The sequence below is a fragment of the Macaca mulatta genome, chromosome X (assembly GCF_049350105.2).
Source record: "Macaca mulatta isolate MMU2019108-1 chromosome X, T2T-MMU8v2.0, whole genome shotgun sequence".
Lineage (NCBI taxonomy): Eukaryota > Metazoa > Chordata > Mammalia > Primates > Cercopithecidae > Macaca > Macaca mulatta.
Genome location: NC_133426.1, coordinates 71,062,357 through 71,085,819, shown reverse-complemented (window position 1 = coordinate 71,085,819; position 23,463 = coordinate 71,062,357). Strand labels below are relative to the sequence as shown.

General features: G+C 41.4%; 1 protein-coding gene across 3 annotated transcripts in view; it reads left to right on the top strand.

The window, feature by feature from the left end:
• Window positions 1-21,208, top strand: part of ZC4H2 (zinc finger C4H2-type containing) — a 119,907-nt gene extending 98,699 nt beyond the window's left edge. The window contains exons 3-6 of one of the 3 annotated variants that reach the window (XM_015127581.3): window positions 14,902-15,073; window positions 16,640-16,812; window positions 17,684-17,846; window positions 18,962-21,208. In XM_015127581.3, coding sequence (XP_014983067.1) covers window positions 14,918-15,073; window positions 16,640-16,812; window positions 17,684-17,846; window positions 18,962-19,075 — 606 coding nt within the window. In that variant the 5' untranslated portion in view covers window positions 14,902-14,917 and the 3' untranslated portion in view covers window positions 19,076-21,208. The remainder of the gene's footprint in view (window positions 1-14,901; window positions 15,074-16,639; window positions 16,813-17,683; window positions 17,847-18,961) is intronic. The other 2 variants (NM_001261736.1, XM_015127582.3) reach the window with 2 other exon arrangements.
• The last annotated feature ends 2,255 nt before the right edge of the window (window positions 21,209-23,463 follow it).

Below are 23,463 nucleotides of genomic sequence, written 5' to 3'. Positions count from 1 at the left end.
AAACCAGGAAAGAACACCACCAAAAACACTACAGACCAATACCCCGATGAACATAGATTCAAAAATCCTCAGCAAAATACTAGCTACCCAAATCCAACAGCATATCAAAAAGATAATACACCATGATCAAGTCAGTTTTATCCTAGGGATGCAGGTATAATTTAACATACACAAGTCAATAAATGTGATACACCACATAAACAGAATCAAAATAAAAAATCATATGATTATCTCAGTAGATGCAGAAAAAGCATCTGATAAAATTGAACATCGCTTTTTTATAAAAATACTCAAAAAAACTGACATAGAAGAGACATACCTCAAGATAATAAAAGCCATCTATGACATACCCACAGGCAACATTATACTGAATGGGGAAAAGTTGAAAACATTCCCCCTGAGAACTGGAACAAGACAAGGATGCCCATTTTTACCACTTCTATTCAACATAGTACTGGAAGTCATAGCCAGTGTAATCCAACAAGAGAAAGAAGTAAAGAGCATCCAAATTTGGAAAAGTGGAGGTCAAAATGTCACTGTTTGCTAATGATATAATCATATGCCTAGAATACCCTAAAGAATAATCCAAAAGCTCCTTGACCTGATAAACGAATTTAGTAAAGTCTCAGGATACAACATCAATGTACACAAATCAGTAGCACTGCTATACACTAACAGTGACTAAGCTGAGAATCAAATCAAGAAGTCAACCTTTTTTACAACAGCTGCAAAAATAATAATAGTAAAATATTTAGAAATATACTTAACCAAGGAGGTGAAAGATCTCTACAGGGAAAACTACAAAACACTCCTAAAACAGATCATAGATGACACAAACAAATGGCAACGTATTCCAGGCTTATGGAGGGGGTAGAATCAATAATATGAAAATGACCATACTGCCCAAAATAATCCACAGATTCAATGCAATTCTAATCAAAATACCATCATCATTCTTCACAGAACTAGAAAAAAGCAATCTAAAATTCATTGGAACCAAAAGAGAGCCCACATGGCTAAAGCAAGACTAACCAAAAGGAACAAATCTGGAAGCATCACATTTCTCAACATCAAATTATACTACAAAGCTATAAGCTACCAAAACAGCATGGTAATTGTATAAAAATAGGCATGAAGACCAATGAAAAAGAATAGAAAACCCAGAAATAAGGCCAAATACTTACAGCCTTCTGTAAGTATTGGCAAAGCATACAAAAACATAAAGTGGGGAAAGGACACCCTATTCAATAAATGGTGCTGGGAAAACTGGCAAGCCACATGTAGAAGAATGAAACTAGCTCCTCACCTCTCATGTTATACAAAAATTAACTCAAAATGGATCAAAGACTTAAATCTAAGAACTGAAACCATAAAAATACTAGAAGATAGCATTGGAAAACTTTTCTGGACATTGGCTTAGGAAAAGAATTCATGACTAAGACTCCAAAAGCAAATGCAACTAAAACAAAAATAAATAAGTGGGACCTAATTAAACTAAAAATCTTCTGTACAGTGAAATTATCAGCAGAGTAAACAGACAGCCTATAGAGTGGGAGAAAATATTTGCAAACTATACATCTGACAAAGGACTAATACCCAGAATCTATGAGGAACTCAAACAAATAAGAAAAAAGAAAATCCCATCAAAAAGTGGGCAAAGGGGCAGGTGCAGTGACTCACGCCTGTAATCCCACAACTTTCGGAGTACAAGGAAGGTGGATCACTTGAGCAGGAGTTTGAGACGAGCCTGGCCAATATGGCAAAACCCTGTCTCTACTAAAAAGAAAACACAAAAATAAGCTGGGTGCAGTGGCTCATGCCTGTGGTCCCAGGTATTTGGGAGGCTGAGGCATGAGAAGTTCTTGAGCCTGAAAGGTGGAGATTGCAGTGAGCCAAGATCATGCCACTGCACTTCAGCCTGGGTGACAGAGTGAGACTCTGCCTCAAAGAAAAAAAAAAAGAAGAAGAAGAAAAGGAGGAGGAGGAGGAGGAGGAAGAAGAAGAAGAAAGAAGAAGAAGAAGAAGAAGAAGAAGAAGAAGAAGAAGAAGAAGAAGAAGAAGAAGAAGAAGAAGAAGAAGAAGAAGAAGAAGAAAGGAAGGAAGAAGAAGGCAAGCAAAGGACATGAATAGTAAGTTCTCAAAAGAAGATATACAAATGGCTAGTAATCATATGAAAAACCTGCTTAACATCACTATGCTTACTACAAGGCTACAGTAACCAAAACAGCATGGTACTAGTACCAAAACAGGTATATAGACCAATGCAACAGAACAGAGGCCTCGGATATAATGCCATACATCTACAGCCATCTGATCCTTGACAAACCTGACAAAACCAAGCGATGTGGAAAGGATTCCCTATTTAATAAATGGTGTTGGGAAAACTGGCTAGCCATATGCAGAAAAATGAAATGGGACACCTTCCTTACACATTATACAAAAATTAACTCAAGATGGATTACAGATTTAAATGTAAGACGTAAAACCATAAAAATCATAGAAGAAAACCTAGGCAATACCATTCAGGACATAGGCATGGGCAAAGACTTCATGACTAAAGCACCAAAAGCCATGGCAAAAAAAAGCCAAAATTGACAAATGGGATGTAATTAGACCAAAGAGCTTCTGCACAGCAAAAGAAACTATCATCAGGGTGAACAGGCAAACTACAGAATGGGAAAAAAGTTTTGCAATCTATCCATCTTACAAAAGTCTAATATCCAGAATCTACAAGGAACTTAAATTTACAAGAATAAAACAAAGAACCCCATCAAAAAGTGGGTGAAGGATATGAACAGACACTTCTCAAAAGAAGACGCTTAAGCGGCCACCAAACATATGAAAAAACCTCACCATCACTGGTCATTAGAGAAATGCAAATGGAAACCAAATGAGATACCATCTCACACCAGTTAGAATGGTGATCATTAAAAAGTCTGTAAACAACAGATGCTGATTATGTGGAGAAACAGCAATGCGTTTACACTGTTGGTGGAAGTGTAAATTAGTTCAACCATTGTGGAAGACAGTGTGGTGATTCCTCAAGGATCTAGACCAAAATGCCATTTGACCCAGCAATTCCATTACTGGATATATACCCAAATGATTATACATTATTTTGCTATAAAGACACATGCACACAGATGTTTATTGCAATACGGTTCACAATAGCAAGACTTAGAACCAACCCAAATGCCCATCAATGATAGACTGGATAAAGAAAAAATGTGGCACTTATACACCATGGAATACTATGCAGTCATAAAAATGAATGAGTTTATCCTTTGCAGGGACATGGATGAAGCTGGAAACCAACATTCTCAGCAAACTAACACAGGAACAGAAGACTAAACACAGGGGGCGGAGCAAGATGGCCGAATAGGAACAGCTCCAGTCTCCAACTCCCAGCGCGAGCGACACAGAAGACTGGTGATTTCTGCATTTTCAACTGAGATACTGGGTTCATCTCAATAGGGAGTGCCGGACAATTGGTGCTGGTCAGCTGCTGCAGCCCGACCAGCGAGAGCTGAAGCAAGGTGAGTCATCGCCTCACCTGGGAAGCGCAAGGGGAAAGGGAATCCCTTTTCCTAGTAAGGGGAACTGAGACACACAACACCTGGAAAATCGGGTAACTCCCACCCCAATACTGCGCTTTAAGCAAACAGGCACACCAGGAGATTATATCCCACACCTGGCCGGGAGGGTCCCACTCCCACGGAGCCTCCCTCATTGCTAGCACAGCAGTCTGCCATCTAACCACAAGGCAGCAGCGAGGCTGGGGGAGGGGCGCCGCCATTGCTGAGGCTTAAGTAAGTAAACAAAGCTGCTGGGAAGCTCCAACTGGGTGGAACTCACAGCAGCTCAAGGAAAACGGCCTGTCTCTGTAGACTCCACCTCTGGGGGCAGGGAACAGCTAAACAACAACAAAAGCAGCAGAAACCTCTGCAGTTGCAAACGACTCTGTCTGACAGCTTTGAAGAGAGCAGTGGATCTCCCAACACGGAGGTTGAGATCTGAGAAGGGACAGACTGCCTGCTCAAGTGGGTCCCTGACCCCTGAGTAGCCTAACTAGGAGACATCCCCCACTAGGGGCAGTCTGATACCCCACACCTCACAGGGTGGAGTACACCCCTGAGAGGAAGCCTCCAAAGCAAGAATCAAACAGGTACACTCATTGTTCAGGAATATTCTATCTTCTGCAGCCTCTGCTGCTGACACCCAGGCAAACAGGGTCTGAAGTGGACCTCAAGCAATCTCCAACAGACCTACAGCTGAGGGTCCTGACTGTTAGAAGGAAAACTATCTAACAGGAAGGACACCTACACCAAAACCCCATTAGTACGTCACCATCATCATCAAAGACCAGAGGCAGATAAAACCACAAAGATGGGGAAAAAGCAGGGCAGAAAAGCTGGAAAATCAAAATATAAGAGCGCATCTCCCCCGGCAAAGGAGCACAGCTCATCGCCAGCAACGAATCAAAGCTTGATGGAGAATGACTCTGACGAGATGAGAGAAGAAGGCTTCAGTCCATCAAACTTCTCTGAGCTAAAGGAAGAATTACGTACCCAGCGTGAAGAAACTAAAAATCTTGAAAAAAAAGTGGAAGAATTGATGGTTAGAGTAATTAATGCAGAGAAGGTCATAAACGAAATGAAAGAGATGAAAACCATGACATGAGAAATATGTGACAAATGCACAAGCTTCAGTAACCGACTCGATCAACTTGAAGAAAGAGTATCAGCAATTGATGATCAAATGAACGAAATGAAGTGAGAAGAGAAACCAAAAGAAAAAAGAAGAAAAAGAAATGAACAAAGCCTGCAAGAAGTATGGGATTATGTAAAAAGACCAAATCTACGTCTCATTGGGGTGCCTGAAAGTGAGGAGGAAAATGGAACCAAGTTGGAAAACACTCCTCAGGATATCACCCAGGAGAACTTCCCCAACCTAGTAGGGCAGGCCAACATTCAAATCCAGGAAATACAGAGAATGCCACAAAGATACTCCTCGAGAAGAGCAACTCCAAGACACATAATTGCCAGATTCACCAAAGTTGAAATGAAGGAAAAAATCTTAAGGGCAGCCAGAGAGAAAGGTCGGGTTACCCACAAAGGGAAGCCCATCAGACTAACAGCAGACCTCTCGGCAGAAACTCTACAAGCCAGAAGAGAGTGGGGGCCAATATTCAACATTCTTCAAGAAAAGAATTTTCAACCCAGAATTTCATATCCAGCCAAACTAAGTTTCATAAGTGAAGGAGAAATAAAATCCTTTACAGATAAGCAAATGCTTAGAGATTTTGTCACCACTAGGCCTGCCTTACAAGAGACCCTGAAGGAAGCACTAAACATGGAAAGGAACAACCGGTAGCAGCCATTGCAAAAACATGCCAAAATGTAAAGACCATCGAGGCTAGGAAGAATCTGCATGAACTAACGAGCAAAATAACCAGTTAATATCATAATGGCAGGATCAAGTTCACACATAACAATATTACCCTTAAATGTAAATGGACTAAATGCTCCAATTAAAAGACACAGACTGGCAAACTGGATAAAGAGTCAAGACCCATCAGTCTGCTCTATTCAGGAGACCCATCTCACATGCAGAGACATACATAGGCTCAAAATAAAGGGATGGAGGAAGATTTACCAAGCAAATGGAGAACAAAAAAAAGCAGGGGTTGCAATACTAGTCTCTGATAAAACAGACTTTAAACCATCAAAGATCAAAAGAGACAAAGAAGCCCATTACATAGTGGTAAAAGGATCAATTCAACAGGAAGAGCTAACTATCCTAAATATATATGCAACCAATACAGGAGCACCCAGATTCATAAAGCAAGTCCTTAGAGACTTACAAAAAGACTTAGACTCCCATACAATAATAATGGGAGACTTCAACACTCCACTGTCAACATTAGACAGATCAACGAGACAGAAATATAACAAGGATATCCAGGAATTGAACTCATCTCTGCAGCAAGCAGACCTAATAGACATCTATAGAACTCTCCACCCCAAATCAACAGAATATACATTCTTCTCAGCACCACATCGCACTTATTCCAAAATTGACCACATAAGTGGAAGTAAAGCACTCCTCAGCAAATGTACAAGAACAGAAATTATAATGAACTGTCTCTCAGACCACAGTGCAATCAAACTAGAACTCAGGACTAAGAAACTCAATCAAAACCGCTCAACTACATGGAAACTGAACAACCTGCTCCTGAATGACTACTGGGTACATAACGAAATGAAGGCAGAAATAAAGATGTTCTTTGAAACCAATGAGAACAAAGATACAACATACCAGAATCTCTGGGACACATTTAAAGCAGTGTGTAGAGGGAAATTTATAGCACTAAACGCCCACAAGAGAAAGCAGGAAAGATCTAAAATTGACACTCTAACATCACAATTAAAAGAACTAGAGAAGCAAGAGCAAACGCATTCAAAAGCAAGCAGAAGGCAAGAAATAACTAAGATCAGAGAAGAACTGAAGGAGATAGAGACACAAAAAACCCTCCAAAAAATCAATGAATCCAGGAGTTGGTTTTTTGAAAAGATCAACAAAATTGACAGACCGCTAGCAAGACTAATAAAGAAAAAAAGAGAGAAGAATCAAATAGACGCAATAAAAAATGATAAAGGGGATATCACCACCAACCCCACAGAAATAGAAACTAACATCAGAGAATACTGTAAACACCTCTATGCAAATAAACTAGAAAATCTACAAGAAATGGATAATTTCCTGGACACTTACACTCTTCCTAGAATAAACCAGGAAGAAGTTGAATCCCTGAATAGACCAATAGCAGGCTCTGAAATTGAGGCAATAATTAATAGCCTACCAACCAAAAAAAGTCCAGGACCAGATGGATTCACAGCTGAATTCTACCAGAGGTACAAGGAGGAGCTGGTACCATTCCTTCTGAAACTATTCCAATCAATAGAAAAAGAGGGAATCCTCCCTAACTCATTTTATGAGGCCAACATCATCCTGATACCAAAGCCTGGCAGAGACACAGCAAAAAAAGAGAATTTTAGACCAATATCCCTGATGAACATCGATGCAAAAATCCTCAATAAAATACTGGCAAACCAGATTCAGCAGCACATCAAAAAGCTTATCTGCCATGATCAAGTGGGCTTCATCCCTGGTTTGCAAGGCTGGTTTAGCGTACGCAAATCAATAAACGTAATCCAGCATATAAACAGAACCAAAGACAAAAACCCCATGATTATCTCAATAGATGCAGAAAAGGCCTTTGACAAAATTCAACAGCCCTTCATGCTAAAAACTCTCAATAAATTCGGTATTGATGGAATGTACCTCAAAATAATAAGAGCTAGTTATGACAAACCCACAGCCAATATCATACTGAATGGGCAAAAACTGGAAAAATTCCCTTTGAAAACTGGCACAAGACAGGGATGCCCTCTCTCACCACTCCTATTCAACATAGTTTTGGAAGTTCTGGCTAGGACAATCAGGCAAGAGAAAGAAATCAAGGGTATTCAGTTAGGAAAAGAAGAAGTCAAATTGTCCCTCTTTGCAGATGACATGATTGTATATTTAGAAAACCCCATTGTCTCAGCCCAAAATCTCCTTAAGCTGATAAGCAACTTCAGCAAAGTCTCAGGATACAAAATTAATGTGCAAAAATCACAAGCATTTGTATACACCAGTAACAGACAAACAGAGAGCCAAATCATGAATGAACTTCCATTCACAATTGCTTCAAAGAGAATAAAATACCTAGGAATCCAACTTACAAGGGATGTAAAGGACCTCTTCAAGGAGAACTACAAACCACTGCTCAGTGAAATAAAAGAGGACACAAACAAATGGAAGAACATACCATGCTCATGGATAGGAAGAATCAATATCGTGAAAATGGCCATACTGCCCAAGGTTATTTATAGATTCATTGCCATCCCCATCAAGCTACCAATGAGTTTCTTTACAGAATTGGAAAAAACTGCTTTAAAGTTCATATGGAAACAAAAAAGAGCCCGCATCTCCAAGACAATCCTAAGTCAAAAGAACAAAGCTGGAGGCATCACGCTACCTGACTTCAAACTATACTACAAGGCTACAGTAACCAAAACAGCATGGTACTGGTACCAAAACAAGAGATATAGACCAATGAAACAGAACAGAGTCCTCAGAAATAATACCACACATCTACAGCCATCTGATCTTTGACAAACCTGAGAAAAACAAGAAATGGGGAAAGGATTCCCTATTTAATAAATGGTGCTGGGAAAATTGGCTAGCCGTAAGTAGAAAGCTGAAACTGGATCCTTTCCTTACTCCTTATACGAAAATTAATTCAAGATGGATTAGAGACTTAAATGTTAGACCTAATACCATAAAAACCCTAAAGGAAAACCTAGGTAGTACCATTCAGGATCAGGACATAGGCATGGGCAAAGACTTCATGTCTAAAACACCAAAAGCAACAGCAGCAAAAGCCAAAACTGACAAATGGGATCTCATTAAACTAAAGAGCTTCTGCACTTAAAAGAAACTACCATCAGAGTGAACAGGCAACCTACAGAATGGGAGAAAATTTTTGCAATCTACTCATCCGACAAAGGGCTAATATCCAGAACCTACAAAGAACTCAAACAAATTTACAAGAAAAAAACAAACAACCCCATCAAAAAGTGGGCAAAGGATCTGAACAGACATTTCTCAAAAGAAGACATTCATACAGCCAACAGACACATGAAGAAATGCTCATCATCACTGGCCATCAGAGAAATGCAAATCAAAACCACAATGAGATACCATCTCACACCAGTTAGAATGGCGATCATTAAAAAGTCAGGAAACAACAGGTGCTGGAGAGGATGTGGAGAAATAGGAACACTTTTACACTGTTGGTGGGATTGTAAACTAGTTCAACCATTATGGAAAACAGTATGGCGATTCCTCAAGGATCTAGAACTAGATGTACCATATGACCCAGCCATCCCATTACTGGGGATATACCCAAAGGATTATAAATCATGCTGCTCTAAAGACACATGCACACGTATGTTTATTGCGGCACTATTCACAATAGCAAAGACTTGGAATCAACCCAAATGTCCATCAGTGACAGACTGGATTAAGAAAATGTGGCACATATACACCATGGAATACTATGCAGCCATAAAAAAGGATGAGTTTGTGTCCTTTGTAGGGACATGGATGCAGCTGGAAACCATCATTCTTAGCAAACTATCCCAAGAACAGAAAACCAAACACCGCATGTTCTCACTCATAGGTGGGAACTGAACAATGAGATCACTTGGACTCGGGAAGGGGAACATCACACACCGGGGCCTATCATGGGGAGGGGGGAGGGGGAGGGATTGCATTGGGAGTTATACCTGATGTAAATGACGAGTTGATGGGTGCTGACGAGTTGATAGGTGCGGCACAGCAGCATGGCACAAGTATACATATGTAACAAACCTGCACGTTATGCACATGTACCCTAGAACTTAAAGTATAATAATAAAAAATAAATAAATTAATTAATTAATTAATTAATAAAAGTAGACTAAACACTGCATGTTCTCACCCATAAGTGGGAATTGAACAAGGAGAACACATGGACACAGGGAGGGGAACATCACACACCAGGGCCTGTCGGGGGGTGGGGGGCTACAGTAGGGATAGCATTAGGAGAAATACCTAATGTAGATGACGGGTTGATGTTGGCAGCAAACCACCATTGGCGTGTGTATACCTATGTAACAAACCTGCACATTCTGCACATGTATCCCAGGACTTAAAGTATAATAATTAAAAAAGAAAGAAAAATTTGGTAAATTGGACTTTATAAAAAAATTTTAAATACTCTTCCAAAGACCCTTTCAAGGTGACAAAAAGGCAGGCTACTGAGTGGGAGAAAATATTTTCAAGCCACATGTCTGCCGAAGTACTCAAATCTAGAATATATAAAGTAGTATTACAACTCAACAGTAAGAAAACAAATACAGTTGTCCCTCAGTGTATATAGGGGATTGGTCCTAGGCCTCTACCTGTACCAAAATTCTCACATATCCATACTCAATCTTATAGTCAGCCCTGAGTATACAAAAAGCCAGCCCTCCATATATGCAGGTATTGCATCCTGCAAATACTGTATTTTTGATCCATATTTTGCTGAAAAAAATCCATGTACAAGTGCATCTGTGCAGTACAAACACATGTTGTTCAAGGGTCAGTGGTGATCCAGTTAGAAAATGAGCCAAAGACATGAGCAGACATTTCATAGAAAAGGATATACGGATGGCAAATAAGTATGTGGAAAGGTGTTCAACATCAATAGGCATTAGGGAAATGCAAATTAAGATCACTTTGAAGTATCACTACATATTTATTATGATAGTTAAAATAAAATAGTTGGCCAGTTGGAGGGACTGGATCACTCATATTTTGCTGGTGGGCATGTGAAATGATACACTCTGGAACAGTTGGACAGTTTATTGAAAAGCTAAATGTGCAATTATCATATAACCCAACAATTGTACTCTTGGATGAAAACTTATGGTTACCCTAAAACTTGCACATGGATATTCATAGTGGCTTTATTCATAATTACCAAAAATTAGAGTCAGTCTAGATGTCCTTTAATAAACGTTGTCTGAGATTGCCATTGCATGGTGATAATAAAGAGTAGACCAACTTTAGTTGGTTTCATTTTTGTATTTTAATTGTCTACACACAGCACACCCCCTTATTGTCTTCACCCCAGGGTAGAGTGTTGTTACTGCCTTGTACTTGATGCACCACTACTGAAAGATATTAGCGGCACCATCAAAGCCTGCAGTGACATTGCTGTCCCTCCGCTAAAGCATGGGCCAGGCTTCCCTCAGAGAAACTGACTTTACAAATAGTAAATAGAGGCTCTTTCTGAAACCTGTCTTTGTAAACACATTTCCCTCCCCTAACAAGGAGTTTTTGTCTTTCTGCCCTTTAGTCAGGGTCTTGGTCCTTGGTATTTCTTGCCACGGTGGGCAATAGACAAAGGCTCCCAACCACCTTGGATGGAGGCAGATATTGCAGCTATGTACCTTGTACCCAAAGGATTTAGCTACCATCTTGCTGGTGGCAGCCCTCCACCCCAAAGAGAGGAAATGCCACTGTTGCTTTGAGGAAAGGTTTGTGCCTTTGATTTTCCATGCCAAGTCAGCACTTAACTGTGACCCTGGACATATGAGGTGAAAAATCTTTGGTTTACTTTGGCATTCATGTCTCTTGCCCAACAACATGGGTTTCTGTAAACAGAAGTAGGCATGGAGGGAGGAAGGAGGATTAGATAAAAGGGACTCATCCAAGCAGGGCTAGCTGCACTATGCTGATTTCTATTAAATGACAAGGGGAGAGACCTTCTTACCCCTGTTTTCAGTTAGTGGTAGTTACTTTCATCTTAATCGAATTAATTACAAATTGGGAAGGCTTGGGTCAACTTTATAAAATGTTGTTATTTATGTTGACATTATTATGTGACTTTAGCTAATATTTGTTTAAATTTTAGATTCAGGGGCTACATGTGTACATTTGTTATATGAATATATTGCATAATATTGAGGTTTGGGCTTCTAGTGTACCCATCACCCAAATAGTGAACATTGTACCCAATAGGTAATTTTTCAACCCTTGTTCCCTTCCCATTCCCCCACTAATTATTATTATTTTAATCTCAGTAACCAGCAATATACCTGGCCACTCATGCATGTGCACACACACAAACCCTATTTGCTGTAGTGGAAACCACTATGGTGAAGGAGATATCCATGGTGGAAGAGTTGGACAGACTGGAGAAAGAAAGACCCTATCATTTGTTGACTGCCCACCATGTGCCACATACTCTGCTTGGTGACTTTACATGTCTTAGCTCATTTAATCCTCACCACATAATGTGTAAAGTAGGTGCCATTATTATTCCTGTGTTGCTGATGAGGAAGCCAAGGCTGAGGGAAGTGAAGTGAGATGATCAGATGTCACTCTCCTGATACTTAAAATTCTAAAATCCCCCCTTCCTCTGAGGATAAAAGTCCCAACTCGTCCCAGTCTCCAAGCTGTGTTTTAGGCCCCGTCAACCTCCCTAGTTTTATCTAGGCCCTCTTGCAGTAGGTGCTTCAGCCACACTGCTCTTTACTCAGTTCCTTTAATGTGCTATATTCTTCTTCTGTGGGGCCATTACTCATGCTATTCTTTTTGTCTGGACTGTTCTCCTGTGTGCCCACCTGTGCTCACCAGCTGACTCCTATTCATTCTTCAGGTCTCAGCTTAGATTTCACATCCTCAGTTCTCAGGGTAGCCTCCCTTGATTGTCCCCTTTACTCTATAGTGTCCCTCAGACTATGTTAGGTCCCTTTGTTGTGTCCTTCTACCACATTCTGCATCTCCTCCCTGCCACTAATATGAGTTTACATGCAACCCTGTGTTCAGAATCAATTTTCTTCATTAGATGAAACTTGCTGTCTATAAACTGTCCTGTTCTCTGCTCTATCCCTAGTACCCTAGTACCTAGTACAATGCCTGCACATGATAAGTATTCGATAAATATTGAGTGATTATATATTGAAACCCTCTATAATTAATATATAATAAGTGCTCATAAATATGGTTAAAATACAGTTGTTATTATTGTCCAAAAGCAAATAGTTAATCAGAGGCAGAACCAGGATTTATAATCGAAGTCTGAGTCTAAAGTGCATGCTTTTATGATATGACTCTGTCTGCAGAAATAGGTTCTTGGCCCAGCACTGCCCTAACTGGTTGTGTGATACTTAGGGTGAGACACTATACTACACTGAATCTTAGTTTTCCCATCTGTAAAATGGTTATGGGGGTAGGCAAAGCTCAGATTTATCTTCATGTAACCTAGAAAAGGAGGAGAATAGAAGTCTAGATAGATGGGGATATAAGTAAATAAGGAGTTAACCAATACAAATCAGTATCATCCCTCTGCAAGACAGTTGATGAGCTATAATAAGAACCTTTGATGTTTTTATGCCCTTCAGCCTGGAAACCCTGTTCAAAGGCAATATAGAGTAGTGGATGGTATGTAGCCTTCGGTGTTAAAGAGCCCTGGGTTCAAATCCCAACATCCAATTTACTAGCTCTGTGGTACTAGGCAAGTTACCTCCCTGAACCTCACTCAATTCCCTTCTCTACAAATGGGGTAACACCCACATTTTAACCCATTTCTAAGGTTAAAAAAAATACAATAACATGAAAACATGTTGTCTTAGTATAGAAAGAGAAACTTCTCCCACCATCCTACCCACCTAACAGTTCTTTCTGTAGTTCTGTGCCATTGAAGACTACTTCGTGAGGCAAGAGGCACAGGCAATGCTGAAAAAAGAGAGACTGAAGACAAGCAGGCTGACGTCAGAAGCCAGAGTCCAGTGTGTGGAGTTGGATCACCCGTAGGATAGACTGGGGCAGAGGGGAAGATCAGCTACTGAGGGAGAAGAAAAGATACTCAAAATCTAAGTAAGGGGATAATGGCTAGGCAGATCCTGAGAAGCATGGTAGGGAGCCAGTGGGAAGACAACAACATGCCTTAGAGCGGACCCCTTTCAAAACTTTGTAGCCCTTTCCCAGCGGCAGGCTTCAAATGCTCTTATTAAAGGCCCTTGAGACTGTGTTTCTTTCAGACCTTCTTCTTATTTAGTCACATGCATGTAAATTTTGAAATTGTAATCTTAGTGTGTACACTTTTTTAGTGAGTATCTTATCTCCAACATTGTCTATGTCACAAGTCTTCAATGGCTGTCAAATATCCTAATTTTGCTGAAAGCCCAGAAAGTACATCTCTGTGTATTAACTTTTTGCTTCCTTGAATTACCTCCTTAAAATATATTCCCAAGTATAGGATTCCTGACCCAGAGGGTATACAATTGGGATTTAATGACCAAAACCAGGTTTTTGTTTTTCTAAGAAAGAAATTACCCACAGTATCCTGTCCCCTTCTTTTTCTGGAACTGATAAACACACCCTCTAGAGTTGTGCTGTTTAATATGACAGCCATTAGCCACATGTGGCTGTTTAAATTTTAAGTTTGAGTAAATAAAATTAAATAAAATTCAAAATTCAGTTCCTCAGTAGCACTGGCCACATTACAAGTGCTCAGTAGCCACATGTGCCTAGTGGCTATTATACTGGACAGCACAGATACAAAACATTTCCATCACTGTAGTAAGTTTATTAGGCAGTGCTTCCTTAGAGTTTCTCAAGAGGTCATTTTTGGTTTCTTGGGTGGGAGTTCTTTGCGTTTAGAACTTTCCTGTGCATTGAGAGGCTATTTAGTATCTCTGGCCCATGTCCACTAAATGCCAGTGACACATTTCCTTGAGTCAATCTAACAGCCAAAACACCCTCCATATTTGCAAATGCCCCATAAGGGAACAAAATTAACACCATTCGAGACCCACTGAGCTTTTATCTTAGAGGAAAACATCTAACTTTTTCTTGAGACAAGGTCTTGCTCTGTCACCTAGGCTGGAGTGGAGTAGTGCACTCATAGCTTAAGCAATCCTCCTGCCTTATCCTCCTGAGTAGCTGAGACTACTGGCATGTGCCACCATGCATGGCTAATTCTTTCTTGCTTGCTTTTTGTAGATATAAGGTCTCACTATGTTGCCCACGCTGATTTCAAACTCCTGGGCTCAAGTGATCCTCCTGCCTCTGTCTCCCAAATTGCTGAGATTGCTGGCATGAGCCACTACACCTGGCCTTCTTTTTTGAGATGGCCTCAGGTTGGCTCTGCCTGGAGAGGGGGAAGCTTGGAAAGCAGGCTTAGAAAGAAAATGCTGGCTCCATTTCTGTTTTCTCCCTTCTTTTGCTGACCTGTTTCCTACTTTTTGCAAATTGCAGGAACAAGACCCTGCAGATGGAGAAGATCAAGGCTCGTTTGAAGGCTGAGTTTGAGGCACTTGAGTCAGAGGAAAGGCACCTGAAGGAATACAAGCAGGAGATGGACCTTCTGCTACAGGAGAAGATGGCCCATGTGGAGGAGCTCCGACTGATCCATGCTGACATTAATGTGGTACGTGGCTGCCTGGAGCCTATCTCTAAAGCCCTTGAGAAAGTGGTAGTGGTGAATGATAGGACCTCTCCTTGAGATGTGACTTTGGCCAAGCTCGGGGAGCAGGTATCAGTGCAGGCTGTGGTGGAGTGGAAGAATTCAGCAGTTCTAAGGTCCAGCCCTGACTCTGTCACTAACTGACTGTATATCACTGGACAAGTCCCTTTTCTCTGGGCCTCATTTTCCCTCTCTGCACTATAAGAGGGACTCAGTACCCTCTAAATGTACTGATTTGATGTGCTCTCATTCTGAGATTCTAGGAGTTGAGAGCTGGTCTTGGGGAAAAGCAGAGCAGGCAGCTGCCTCTGGAATGTAGTTTAAAGCACTCCAAGCTTTCAATCAGACCAAACAAATCATTTCTACTTGCTACCAAAGTGGGGCTTCCTCATTGGTATCTCCTTTGGAAACTGTTGGAACATGGAATATGAACTGTCTGCTAAGGTGGTAAGCCCCCCTCTTTTGGAGTTATTCAAGCAGCATCTTAATGGACACTTGTATGAGCTGCTGTACTGATGATTCCTTCACAAGGAAGGAGGTTGGCAGTGCTGACCAGTAAGGTCTTTTCAAACCCTTATCGCCTATAACAATGAGGAATATATTTTTTAAATTTGCTTTCGAAGGAACTAAGTTTATATTTCTTGGAAACTCATTTCTGTGGCAATACTCATTTTCTGATATTGTCAGATCTAGGATCATAAAGGAATTATGAATGAGGTTTGGACAGTAAGCAATTGGGATTTTCTGTGTTAGAGATCACAGAATTCTAGATCTCGTAAAGTATTGACAGTTTGGCTGCCAGCTAACCAATGATGCAGGGCCAGTTAAATGAGGAAGATATTTGCCAGAAGTGCTAAGTATATAGGCCAGTGGATCTCAAACTTAAGCATGCATCAAAGTCACTTTGAGAGCCTAAGACACATGTTGTTAGACTCCACCCCCGATTTTCTAACTTTGTATGTCTTAGGTGGAGCCTAAGAATATGCATTTCTGAGTCCCCAGGTGATGCTGATGCTTCTGATCCCTTGGCCACATTTTGAGAATCACTGATCTAGGAGAAAGACTGCTGGCCTGGGAGGTGGAAGCCCTAAGTCTTTATGCAGCATTTGCCACTAAGAAGTATTTCCCCAGGAAAGTCCGTTTTTTCTCTTTGAGCCTCAGTTTTCTATAAAATGGGAGTAAGGTGGACTAAATGAGCTCTGAAGGACATTCCAACTCTAAAATACTGTATTTGAAGAATACCATTTATTTAGTAGTAAATACTAAATGTAGCCCCTTTACTGAGTGCTTTATATGAATTCTATCATTAAATCTTCACCAAGATTGCATGAGTTAAGCACTAGATTATCACCATTATACAGATGAAGAAACTGAGGCTTGACTAGAGTTACATAGAGAGGACATGGGAGATCAAGGACTTGAATATAGACTGAACAAACTCTGGAGCTTGTTCTATTATTCACTGAGCTATAGAGCCTCTCTGAGAACCTTAGGATCTTTTCTCTTTGCCTGTCCCACTCTATGTTCCAGATGGAAAACACTATCAAACAATCTGAGAATGACCTAAACAAGCTGCTAGAGTCTACAAGGAGGCTGCATGATGAGTATAAGCCACTGAAAGAACATGTGGATGCCCTGCGCATGACTCTGGGCCTGCAGAGGCTCCCTGATTTGTGTGAAGAAGAGGAGAAGCTTTCCTTGGAGTAAGCTACCTGCCCCCAGTCTCTACAACATACCCTCCCTCCGACACATATACATACCTATGTACCTACACATACATGGGCATGTATACATATACAAAGCCTAGCCTGAAAGTCAGAGTGCCTAGTTTTAGTTCCAGGCCTTTCAGTGACTGACTCATCGTGTGATCTTGGGCAAGTCTCTGTGCCGGCTTGTTAAAACAGGAGGAGGATTATTAAACTGGATGAATTACTAGATGAATTAGAACAACTGCTAAGTGGCTTTTTAAATTCTTTGTGTGATATTAACAATACAAGACTATGTCTATAACTCTTAAGAGATCATTTCCCAAGTCAGGGTCTAGAAGGGGATATCTAGAAACCTCTAAAAACACAAAAGACTGAGCTTTCCTGGTCTTCAGGGACTAGCCTGGGACTTCATCTCCAGGCTCAGAGTTAAGAACTAGGCTTGTCTTGCAGAGAGACAGAATTTGGCCTGGTAGAGGAAACCATTTCCTAAAGGTAGAGCAAGGTGTCTGTGGAGTTTGTGAGCTTCCTTTTCCTAGAGATATGTCACCAGAGGCCTTAGGACACTTAATAGGAATACTCAAAACAGCATGAGATAGCAGATAGGACTGAATACCCTTAAAGGACCTTGCTAGCTCAAGATTTCTTGGTCTTCTTGGTCTATCAGAGCTAAGGACCAAGAGGATTATCCTTCTCATCAGAGATTGGGCCTTGTACCCAGGGACAATAGCCTTGTGCTTGGAAAGGTTTGGGGACCTTCTAGAATGAGCCACAGCTCAACCCTTGGTTATATGGTATGGAGTCTTTAAGAGGAGCAAGGTTCTCGTTGCTTTCAGAATGATCTAGCCAGTGTCTCTCATCTTCAAAGTTACTTTGAGAAGCAGAAAGCAGAATGGCAGACGGAACCTCAGGAGCCCCCCATCCCTGAGTCCCTGGCCGCTGCAGCCGCTGCCGCCCAACAGCTCCAAGTGGCTAGGAAGCAGGACACTCGGCAGACGGCCACCTTCAGGCAGCAGCCCCCTCCTATGAAGGTAAGTGAGCTGGGTAAGGGTTGTGGAGGAAGCAAAGTATCCTCCCATGGAAGGGCTGTGGAAGGCTAGTTCTGGGTCTTTGGCCTTGTTTATGCTGGGCCTTCTTTTAATAGCCTTTGCTTGTGACACAGAGGAGGGGGTGACATGGGTGTGCTGTGTTGGACCCGCAGGTTTTGTTGCCCCATGTTCCCAGAGGTGTTAGAATGCAGGGATATTTTCAGGCCCTGCTGAAGTGCAATTCTAAAAGTTGGAAACAACTCTTACACAAATATGTAATGAGCATGTATCGTAAATGAAGGAACCAGCAGGATTATAAAGCTGGTTCCAGCAGCATTTGAGGCACAGATATCTATATCATCGAGAAAGGAGAGGAAAGCTGAAACAAATTTGCAAAGTTAGATACAAAACTGGTTTACATCCTACAGGGCAATACAACTGTAACCTTTATAGTTGCTGTTTCTTCCAAACAGAAGTAATTTGCATCTCTACTGGGCAAAAGCCATTTGCAGCTTATTAGTGTAACATCACAGAGTCTGGGTCCTAATCAATTGATAAATAGTCAAACAAAGAGACATTCTTCTAGAGCAGGGGTCATCAAACTACAGCCTACAGGTCAAATCTAATCTGTTCTCTGTTTTTGTTAAAGTTTTATTGGCCCACATGCATGTCTGTGTTTGCAAGCTATTGTCTATCACTTCTTTCATGTAAAACAGAATTGAGTAGTTGCAGCAAACATCATATGATGTAAAAAATCTAAAGTATTTGCTATCTTGGCCTTTACAGAAAATGTTTGTTGACCCCTTTCTAGAAAATTAAATAGTCCTTAAGTGGGCCTGTTAGACAACGTTTCAGTATAATGATGAATAGATGTGTAGTTCTCATTTTGCCTTACTTTCTAGTTTTGTATACTTTTTCTCAACACCTTTCTCTGAACTGGGTTATATCGTCCTTCCCATCTTCTATGGTATCCAAGAATATATGAGTCTACTCACTGATTATTGCTCCCTTCTGATGGGAAATCACTTTGCTTTCTGGACCCCTGGGGAATCAGAAGTCTAAGCTGTTGCCTGGAAGAATCTGACCACTAACTTTCTTTTTCCTGTGTCCCTCACCAGGCCTGCTTGTCATGTCACCAGCAAATTCACCGGAATGCACCTATATGCCCTCTATGCAAGGCCAAGAGTCGGTCCCGGAACCCCAAAAAGCCGAAACGGAAGCAGGATGAATAAAGAAAGGGAGAGCACATGAAGCTTTGCTAATTATAACCCCTCACCTTGACCAGAGTCATTGATGTCCTGATGTGAAACAACCCTTGCCCAACCCCACGAAGTCTCCTATTTAATGTGATGGAAGCACAACCCCTCTCTCACTTTGCTCCTATTTCTTTCTGCTCTTGGGATTTCCGGTTTAGGAAGAGATGTGGTTCAGGTGCTAAACAGTATGTCTGATGATCCCTTCTCTCTCACTCACATTTCAACCCCTGCCCTTGTTTGGAGCTAAGGGAAGGGCAAAAGGCTCAGATATGATTCTCTATCTCTTGTGCCTGAGGCCTGGAGCCTAAGGAGCTGTAGGGTCTGAGGGGCAGAGGAGGCCCATATCTTATTTCAGGTAAAGGACCCAGTATTTCCCCTCCTTGTACTTTTGCCTTAGGTTCTGAAGGGACAATAGTCTTCATGTTGGATTCTCCAACAGGCTGGGTGCATGTATCCCCCTACTCCTACCTTCATCTCAGCCTTAAGGCCCAAAGGTAGCCTGGACAAGCCCTCCTTTTCACAATCATTTGGGAGGCCTTGTTGTAATTCTTTAGCTTGCTCCACTTCTGTCTCCCAGATATACTAAAATTCTTAGGTACTAGGCTGTGTGTCTTGGGATCTTAAGATCAGTGACCCTTTCCCCAATATCTAGTCTTTGCAAATTCTAGTAGAAGATTCCACAGTGAAATCAGTGAGCCAGACCAACTCTACATCTCCTGCGTAACCTACTGCCTAAGTCATTAGGGCTGAGGGCTGGGCTGTAGGGGCTTCCTTAGGCTGAGAGGGTCCCCAGGCTGACATCTGTGTTGGCTTTTGTTCAGAACCATTACTCTGGCACATGCTCAATGGTATATTGCAGGGAGGAGAGGAGTAGATTTAGATTAGAGTAAATGCCAATCACTTTACATATGAAGGTGGGTGAGACTTTCCTTCCATTCATCCCTTACTCTCTTGGATCTGACTTCTTCTGTAGCCTCAGCTCAGGACAGCTGCTGGCCACTCCTGTCCTGTGGATTGTGCAGGTGGCCTTTCCTCCCAAAAGAAAAGGCATCAGGCTCCCCAAGCCCCACAGCTCTCCTTTCCACCAAAGCCAGGTTTCCTGGTAAGGTTACTGGAAGACAAGGGATGGGGATGGGGGCTGACTGACAAAAAATTTTAGCCCTAGGTCTCAGTCCCTGGCTGGGGAGGGGGATATTTTTCCTTCCTTAAGTAGTTTTACATTGCCACAGTGTGTATGTGTTTATAATATAAAATGTTCCTCTGCTCTTTGAAAGTAAGAGTGTTGTGTCTGTACAAATCCTTTTAACATGCATTCATTGGAGTAAATTCTGAGTATCTACTGTGTATTGGATAATACAAAAGATGTAATGTCATTTACCTTTCTGGGTAGCTCTTGTTTGCTCTTATTCATTCTACCTTACAAATGAGAAAGCCAGGCACCAAGGCCAATAATTTACCTAATTATCACAATAATTTCCATTTACTTAGCACCTACTCTGTGCCAGGTCCCTATGCAAGTTGCTCTCTATAAATGATTGTATTTGATTTCCAAAACACCTTACAAGCTAAGTATTCTTACCACCATTTTTTTTTTTTTTAAAAAAAGGATACTGAACCTCCAAAAACTTAAAAGCTTTTTCAGAGTTAAACAGCTAGTAAGAGGAAATTGCAGGATTTGGAGCCACCTTTGTCCGACTCCAGAGCTCATTTTTTTTCTACTTCTTCTCCATGATCATTTTTAAGAAAACCTTTCTCCCTTTTGGAATGGCTTGATGATGAGAGTGGTTGAAATAACTTTGGAACTGAAATCAAGAACTGGGTATCAAATGACTGATTTAGGGATATAAAGGCCTTGTTGCCTGTAGGGATACAATAGGGAACAACTTTGAATGGATATCCCAGCTTCAGAGCTCCCTTAGAGTAAGCTGAGTTTGCCATTAAGACTGCATCACAGGTAAGCATCTCCCTCTGTCTAATCCTACTTCTTTACCGCCCCTTCCCTTCCACAGGTGTTGATCCCAAGGGCTCCCTAAGTAATATCCTGTACACTAATCTCTCTCTCTGCTTGTTGGGGAATTCAACAGCTAAATAAAACCTCTCTGTGCCTCAGTGTCCTCTTGTGGAAAATGGGGAAAATATTAGCACTTATTTCATGGGAAAGTAAACAAAGTGAGGCACATAGTAAGCACTCGTAAGTATTTAACATCCTTTTATCCACTGTGCCTCTGGGTTTAGGTAGATTGGAACACTAGTCAAAAATTATACTACTCATCTTCCCTGACATTACCTTATCACCCCAGGTTTTGTATAGCTACAGGCCTTCTTTTGAAGTGGCTCAGGCTCACTCTGGGCAAAGAGAGGACACTCATCTGTACAACTTGGAGTACACCTTAACCTGTATAGGCCTTAGTGAGTCCCTGTAAAGCACAGGAGGCATGGCCATAGCTCTGCATCCTTGGCACAAAGGAGGCCAGGTCTGTCAATTATGTTGTAGTAATGGTAAGAGGTTTTGAACTCCTAGCACCAACAGCCAGGCAAGCCATTTCCTAGGGATGCTTTTGAAGGGGAAGAGAATAATCATGTGTTGAGCACCTACACCTGCCAGCCACTTGGTAGGGCACTAGTGTCTTGTAGTCTTTCTGGTTCATTTATCTATTGCCCTGAAACAAACCACACAAACACTTAATGGCTTAAAACAACCATCATTTATTTGCTCATGACTCTGCAGTTTGAGCAGAACTTGCTGGGAACGGCTAATTTCTGTTCTATGTGGTCTTGCCTCAGACAGCTTGGCTAAGGCTGTAAGATCCAAGACGGCTGCACTCTCATCTGGCACCTCACCTGGGGTGGCTGGAACAGGAGTGGGCTGGATGTCTTAATACCCATTCCAACCTTTGTAGTCTTTTATCCTCCAGGGCCTCTCTCCATTTGGCATTGCACTTCAATATTCAGACTTTTTTACCCTGGTAGCTGGCATCCAAGAGGGTGAAAACCAAAGCAGACTGACTTACCCTTCGCTTCCTTCTTCTCTGTCTCTCCTAACCCCCTTGTATTATTTTTTTCATTATATTTTTGTTCCTTCTCTTATTTGTTTATTCTCCCTTAAGCAAGTCTTGGGTTCACCTGCTCCGCTGCACTTAGGCAAAAGAAACACTGACTTTTGAGGTAGACAGACTTGAGTCTGACCTGGCTTTGCCACTTCCTACTTGTTGGGCAATTACTTTACCCTTTTTGAGCCTCAGTTTTATCATCTGTAAAAATGGACACATAACACATATAAACAGCAAGGCCTTTTGTGGCATAAAACCAGAAGTCATATAGCAATACTGCCTCTGCATTCTATTGGTCAAAGTGAGTCACAGGGCCAGCTCAGGTTTAAGGGGTAATACTCCATCTTTTGATGGGAGGAGCTGTTGCCAGCCATATTTACAGACAATCTACCACATTCTCTGACAACAGTATTTTAAGGAAGGTGTCATTAGATTGATGCAAAAGTTGTTGTGGTTTTTGCCACTACTTTCAATGGTAGACACCACATTTACTTTGGTACCAATGTAATATGCGTCCCTTTTTATAGATGATAAAACTGACTCAAAAAGGGTAAAGTTGTTGCTTAACAAACAAGTAGGAAGGGGCAAAGCCAGGTCAGACTCAAGTCTGTCAACCTGGAAAACCTGTGTTTCTTTTGCCTAAGTGCAGTGCTGCAGGTGAACCCAAGACCTGGTTAACAGAGAATAAAGAAAGGAAGAAAAGGAACAAAAAATATAGTGAAAAAGAAGACAAGGGGGTTGGGAGAGAGAGACAAGAAGGAAAAGGAGGGTGAATAAGAAGAGTAACAGAAGTAAGACAAGGTATCCTTTATATTTGCTTTACATCGAAAGCACTTTCTTCAACATTTCCATTTCATGCTCACCTTGTTCTGTTGGTAAAGAATGTATTATTAACACACACGTTTTACAGATGAGGCCCAGATAAGGAAACCAACTTGCCCAACAAAGATTACATAGCAAATTATGAGCAAAGCCATAACCAGAACCTAAGCCTTCCAATCTGGGAATCACTCAGACTGTAGCATTCTGTATATGCCTTACACAGCAGAGGTTAATTGTATGCATGTTTTGTGCTAGAGGTGGCTGCCTTTATATATATATGTATATATATATACTTTAAGTTCTGAGGCACATGTGCAGAACATGCAGGTTTGTTACATAGGAATACACATGCCATGGTGGCTTGCTGGACCCATGTACCCATCATCTACATTAGGTATTTCTCCTAATGCTATAGCTCCCATAGCCCCCCACCCCATGACAGGCCCTGGTTTGTGATGTTTTCCTCTCTGTGTCCATGTGTTCTCATTGTTC